We start from the raw sequence: 6418 nt of genomic DNA, 5'->3' as shown, positions 1-6418 counted from the left end.
TTTGCATTTGACTTGCTTTTACACTTCTTTGCAAAGTGGTCCTTCCCTCCACACTTTCTACAAACTTTGCCTTTTGCTGAGCAGCCTGGGTATTTTCCACATCTGTAACACTTCAAGTCATGTGTCAGCATATTTCTTGGCTGGCTATGGCTATGCGAGAGCCTATTTACTTGTTGACGAACTCTGTCTTTACTGGGCTGGCTTGAGTTGTCTTTCAGTATCATGGTATGAAATTGCCCCTCAACATCCTCTAATGCAGCAGCCATTGTTAAAACATTGGTAAGTTTCAACTCACCCCCTTTTTCCAGCAGTCGCCTTCTGAGTTTGTCTGATCTGCAGTGCTGCACGACTTGATCCAATAACTGGTTGTCCAAATCAGCTGCCACGTAATTCCATCCAACAGCCAGTTGTCGCAATCTCGTCACGTACTGGGCAACCGTTTCTCCATCTTCTTGTTTTGTTTTACGAAACAAATGACGTTGAAATGTAGCATTCGGTGTCACCACATAATGTGCATTCAATGCATCTACGGCTTTCTGGTATTCCTCCTTCCTTCCAGTATTCGAAAGCATCTTAAAAGTTTCCCAAACTGCGGGTCCTGCGGTGAAGAGAAGTAACGCCCTCCACTCCGCTTTCTGTTCCGCCGTAATGCTATCGAGAAATAGGCCACGACTGTCGGCATAGGCTTCAAATTCTTCCAGCCATGCCTTCCACTTCACACTCACAGTGCTTGCATCACCCGTCGGGTCAAAATGAGGAACATCTCGAAGTGCTAGAAATTCAGCTCCTGTGACTGCCATGAAGAAAACCTTCCAGCTCAAAGCCACCGATTCAAAATCCAAAATGTTTATCACATTTAAAATCCAAAATGTTTATTCTCGTCGCCAATGTCACATTTGTGGCCCGAAATGTGAAATTAATAACACCATCACCACATGCTTTACCAGTTGAACATCTCAGTGTCTTTATTTTCTTGCTTCCCTGCTTTTCATCATTCTGCACCTTCCACCTCCAGTGCATACCATCTGACATCCGGTCAGGTTAATACATATCATGCATATTCATTATCATGACAGGCTGATGCAGGGAATTTTTTTTGGGGGGGGGGGAAACCCACTCACTGCACAAGGAGAAAGAATTGGTTTGGCCTAAGGTTGAGAACAGCTGTGAGCTCCCCTGTCCTCTGGCATGCGACAAGTCGTAAGGTGCTTATATGTTTGCCTGGTCAGACAGGAAAGAAAAGTGAGGTAGAAATTCAACACAAGCACACCTCTGACCTCGAAGGACCAGGTTGTCTTGTGCTGCGTGCAGTGGCGGATAGACGGCCCTTCGCTTTTCACTGGGGAACCACCCTCTCTCTCCCAGCTCTGCTCACAGTCGCCCCCTCCCCTCATCGTGAGCGGTGGGAGCCCTGCCATGTGGATCTGCTCTTTGGCACAGGCCACATACCTGTCCCAATCGGAGCAGGACCAATCTGATCCCTGTCCGGGTCTCCGGGTGGATGACTGCAAAGTTCATGGATTCCCCTTCTCATTGTAATCCCACCCTCTGCTCTTTACAGTCAGAGATAACCCGTTGGTCGGTTCCACACACACACTAATGTCAACTTATCCCGGAGTGGTCAGGGTTCGGCAACGTATCGTGGAGAGCACCGACGGCTATCTGTCACCCTTTCGCGACATGTGCCCACCGCCCCAGCCCCCCGAGGCAAGGACAGTGGAGAACAAGGCAAATGCTTTGGCTGGGCGCTGCTACCCTCCAATACTGCGAAACAGCCTGGGAGATTCGGGGACGTCCAGCACCTTCAGATTTAAGATGAGAAAGCAAATAATAGAAAACTTTTTAAAATCGCAATAGATGATCTAAAGCGCATTTTCCGTGTTTAAAAATACATTTTCTGAATATAATGGGAAGCATATTTCCACGAATACCCAATTGAAGGTGCTTTTCCGGAACTGGTGGGAAAAGCCCGGCTCCACGCTGCTATTTGGCGTGGGTTTCTTGGGCAGAGCCCACCGAGAACGGTCGGGCGTTGTTCCAGTGCAAGTGCAAAGCTGCTCCCCAGCGGCGAGTCGCGGGCTCGGACAAAGTCCCAGGGTTTTCCTCCTTCTCCCGAAGCCTGGGAGGTCGGGGAACGTTTGAAGAACGACCGGAGTTTCGCCCAAGTTGCCCCCCCAAAATTCGAGCCCCGCCGAAGTCTGCGCTGTTTGCTGGAGTGATCTCCCTTCTTGCCCGTCGGACTGTGCACCTCGCCCCCGCCGTGCAGCCTATATTTCGCTCAGACCTTGACGAAGGGATCAAGCCCAAAACGTTAGTTATGAATCTTTATCCTTGCAATATAAAGTTCGCTGTTTGACCTGCTGCGTTTTTCCAGCGTGTCTCTTTAGTTCAATCACGGTGTCTGAAAACTTTTGTGTTTTACTCCCACTTCAGAGCAAAGCCGGTTGAGGGAGTGCCCAACACTGCACATGTTTATTGCTCGATGCAATGAAAAAGCAATAGTCATCTCCAGCTTTACCCTATACGAACCATCCCTTTGTCTGACTATTGCCTTGGCCCAACGCAGGGACGGGGTCATAGAGGGGCTGAGATTGAGGGGAATCCCCTCAAACAACAGAGGTGATTGAAGTGCCAGTTGATGGGGTGGGGGGGGGGAGAGGAAGAGTAACAGGGCAATGGGTGAGGGTTAGGGAGCATAACCATGGAGAATAATGGGAACGTATAGACACGGCACTAAAAATATGGGTTTCTTCTTTGTAAATCACTGAGTGTTAATAAAGTCTTATTTTGGTGGTGGGGAATCAACTGTCTCAGTGTTATGTCCACTGTTATTAGATAGAGAATTTGGGTTAAAAAGGGTTTAAGTTAAAATGTGATGATTAGTCATAAAAGGGGGCTAACCACTGGAGTTTAGCTGGAAAATGTTACAACAGACTTGCAACAGATTTAACTACAGAGAGACATGCAGGAGCCAAAGATTGATAAAGAGTGAAAAACAGAATTTGGTGTGAGCAGAGGTCATGAATGATCGTGGTGTGCGTGACTAACAGTAATCAGGATGATTCTGCAAAAACTAACCAATTAAAGCAGTGTAGTGGAGATGCCGAAGGACAAGCAAATTGTATAAAAAACAATACACTGTATGTATCAGGGCTCGACTTGGCAAGAAGCCGGTTGAGTCCAACTCTGCAGACTTGAGAATAAAGCTTGTCGTGTCACCGATCTTAAAGAGACTCATTTGTGAGAATTTGTGTTTCTGACAATTTGGGGGCTCGTCCGGGATCTACACTCCGTCCGTGGGGGGAGGCGAGAAAGGGGGACGTCGGAGGTGGTGCACCCCGCTGAGTTCAGCGGCTCCTAGTCCCTTGCTCGTCGCCTCGGGCGGCTTGAGCGAGTGGTATCCAGACAAGGTGACACAACAAGACAAAAAGGAGAGGGGTGATGGTTCAATCCCCAGGAAGACACCGGTAAGTGACGACTTACGATTGTGGTGTGGGGATTGACGGACGAGACCACCCAGGTAACAGTCATGACGGAGTAAAAATATAAATAAGGTGTAAAGAGGGTGGCGTGAGGACCCCGTCGTGGGACCTTAGGATAGACCCCAGGGAAACCTCGGCGGGAACCGAAGGAGGGATAGTACCTCCGACGAGACGAAAGGGAGTAGGGTCCCGAAAACGAAGGGGGTCCTCAGCCATGATAAACGGATCTAGGCGGGAAAATGGGAGGAACAAAGTCTAAGGGCTCGTCTGAGGGATCGGGACAGCCCTTTGGGGAGAATGTTTGAAAATTGGGATAGTAGACGATATCGAGACAAAGACAAGAGAAAGATGGTTCAATATTGTCTCCTTTGGTCGAAACAGCCTATTAAAGTTCCTCGGTCTGGTGGCCGAAATTCGGATCCGACGAGGATTGGGTTAGACAAGCATTAAACATATATGTAAACTCGAGACCAAAGGTGAATCAAGAAGAGTCAGCGTATGCATTTTGTTGGGTTCCCTGGCCAGGATCCTTAACAAAATGTTTTAAATTCGGGGTAGCGAGAGAAAAGAAGTGGGAACCTTTGGACAACCTCCCCCCTCCTTATGTTCCCCAGGCGCCCACGGCGCCCGAGGGAAACTTGCTGCTGGAGGGAGAAGGTGATTAATCTGATTGTCCCGGAAGGGGCCGGAAACGGAGGGATGAATTAAGTGAAGTCATTGAACTAAGGGAGTCGGACCCTAGACTTCCACCGGTGGACCAACCCTGGACCGGATCCCAGAGTGGTCCAGGACCATCGAAGGCTCCAATAAGCCTAAATCCCCTGAGGGAAGTTCCTATGGGAGGACCGGGAGGGGGAACGGGATACGTAAACGTTCCCCTAACCAGTACTGAGGTGCGGGGATTTAAGAAGGAAATGAAAAATCTGTTGGAAGATCCCATGGGACTGGCCGAACAGTTCGACCAGTTCCTGGGACCAAACACATATACCTGGGAAGAGATGCATGCAATAATGGGAACATTATTCTCACCCCAGGAGAGGCAGATGATTCGACAGGCTGTCCTCCTTATGTGGGAACGTGAACAACCTGGGGACCCCAGACCCCATGAACAAAAATATCCCCTGAATGAACCCAGGTGGGACAAACGAACACCCGAGGGATTGACAAATATGAGACACTACAGAGAGTGGACGATTAAAGGGATACGGGAGGCTGTGCCAAAGGGTCACAATTTCACCAAGGCATTTGGGAACCACCAGGGGAAAGATGAGTCCCCTACTGATTTCTTGGAGAGGGTGAGAAAGAATGTCCAACAGTATGCGGGTGTGGACCCTAGTACACCAATGGGTGAACAGCTTATTCGAATCGAATTTGTGTCCAAATCGTGGCAGGACATTAGGAAGAAACTAGAAAAGGAGGAGGACTGGAATGAAAAACCCTTGAGCGACCTGTTAAAAAAGGCACAAAGGGTATATGTGCGGAGGGAAGAGGAAGGTCAAAAGAGGGCAACGAAGATTATGGTACAGACTATCTGGCAGGTAAATGCCGGGTCTAGAGAGGAAAGGAGACAAAACCCCCCCTTTAAGCAACCCAAGAAATCCAAGAGAGTGGAGACCCAGGAGACCCGCTAAGTGCTATAACTGGAACGAGGAAGGACACTTCAAGAGGGAATGCCCCCGATATAGGAGGGAAGTGCAGACCCTCGAACTCATGGAAGAAGATTGGGGGGTCAGGGGTTCCGGGTGTTGGGGACCAAGTATAAAGGGGAACCCCTGGTAAAACTAAAAATTGGTCCCCAGGAAGAAGAGGTGGTGTTTATGGTGGACACGGGAGCGGAACGAAGTAGTGTAATAACTGTGCCAACTGGGACCGAGCCTGTAAAAAGCAATTTGAAAATTTCTGGGATAGAAGGGGCTCCCAGGACTGTATCGATAATTCCCCAAGTGACAGTAAGGCTGGAAGGGAGAGAAGGGGTACAGGACCTCTTGTTGTTACCGTCGGCCGGATTTAACCTCTTAGGACGGAGAAGTGCGGGTCCACCTCTGTGTTCTGAAGGAGGAAGACGAACGGCAGATTGACGAGAGAGTCTGGTATAAGAAGGGAAATCGAGGAGGTCTGGACATCCCACCTTTACATGTCACATTAATACCAGGTCATCAGCCGGTAAGAAAACGTCAGTATCCTGTTTCTTTGGAAGGGAGGAAGGGGCTACAGCCGGTAATCGAGACCCTGATACGGGACGGACTATTGGAGGAATGTATGTCACCCTATAACACCCCCATACTCCCAGTGAAGAAACCGGATGGATCCTATCGTCTAGTTCAGGATCTGAGAAGTTTGAATGCTATTGTTCAGACCCGCCACCCGGTGGTGCCCAATCCCTATACCATCATGAGTCGGATTCTCCCGGACCATGAGTGGTTTAGTGTTATTGACCTGAAGGATGCCTTCTGGACATGCCCACTAGAAGAGGGAAGTAGAGATATGTTCGCGTTTGAATGGGAGAATCCATGGACAGGTAAACGGAGGCAGCTTCGGTGGACCATATTGCCCCAAGGGTTCACTGAATCTCCGAACCTGTTTGGACAAATGCTAGAACAGATCTTGGCGGACTATCCACGGTCCAATGACTCCCAATTGATGCAGTATGTGGATGATCTGCTGTTATCAGGGCCCAAGGAACAAGAAATGAGGGGAGATACAATTAGATTCTTGAACTATCTAGGGAAAAAGGGTCTGCGAGTGTCCAGGAACAAGTTACAGTTCGTTGAGAGGACTGTGGTGTACCTGGGACACCAGATAAGTAAAGGACAGAAATGGATTACCCCTGAAAGGATTACGGGAATCACCAGAATGCCGTTACCCCGTAATAAGAAGGAAATAAGACAATTCCTGGGGCTCTTAGGTTACTGCAGGTTATGGATAGAGGACTACTC

At 49.0% G+C, this 6418-nt stretch overlaps 1 protein-coding gene across 1 annotated transcript; it reads left to right on the top strand.

The window, feature by feature from the left end:
- Positions 1-3766: 3766 nt before the first annotated feature.
- On the top strand, positions 3767-5997 carry LOC138755095 (uncharacterized). The gene is made up of 2 exons (XM_069920385.1): positions 3767-4139; positions 4394-5997. Exons 1-2 carry the CDS (start codon positions 4086-4088, stop codon positions 5111-5113), a joined length of 774 nt encoding a protein of 257 aa, XP_069776486.1. The 5' UTR covers positions 3767-4085; the 3' UTR covers positions 5114-5997.
- Positions 5998-6418: the final 421 nt, after the last annotated feature.

The sequence above is a fragment of the Narcine bancroftii genome, chromosome 2 (genome assembly GCF_036971445.1).
Source record: "Narcine bancroftii isolate sNarBan1 chromosome 2, sNarBan1.hap1, whole genome shotgun sequence".
In the NCBI taxonomy this organism is placed as follows: Eukaryota; Metazoa; Chordata; class Chondrichthyes; order Torpediniformes; family Narcinidae; genus Narcine; species Narcine bancroftii.
This window is presented reverse-complemented; position numbering and strand designations above follow the sequence as displayed.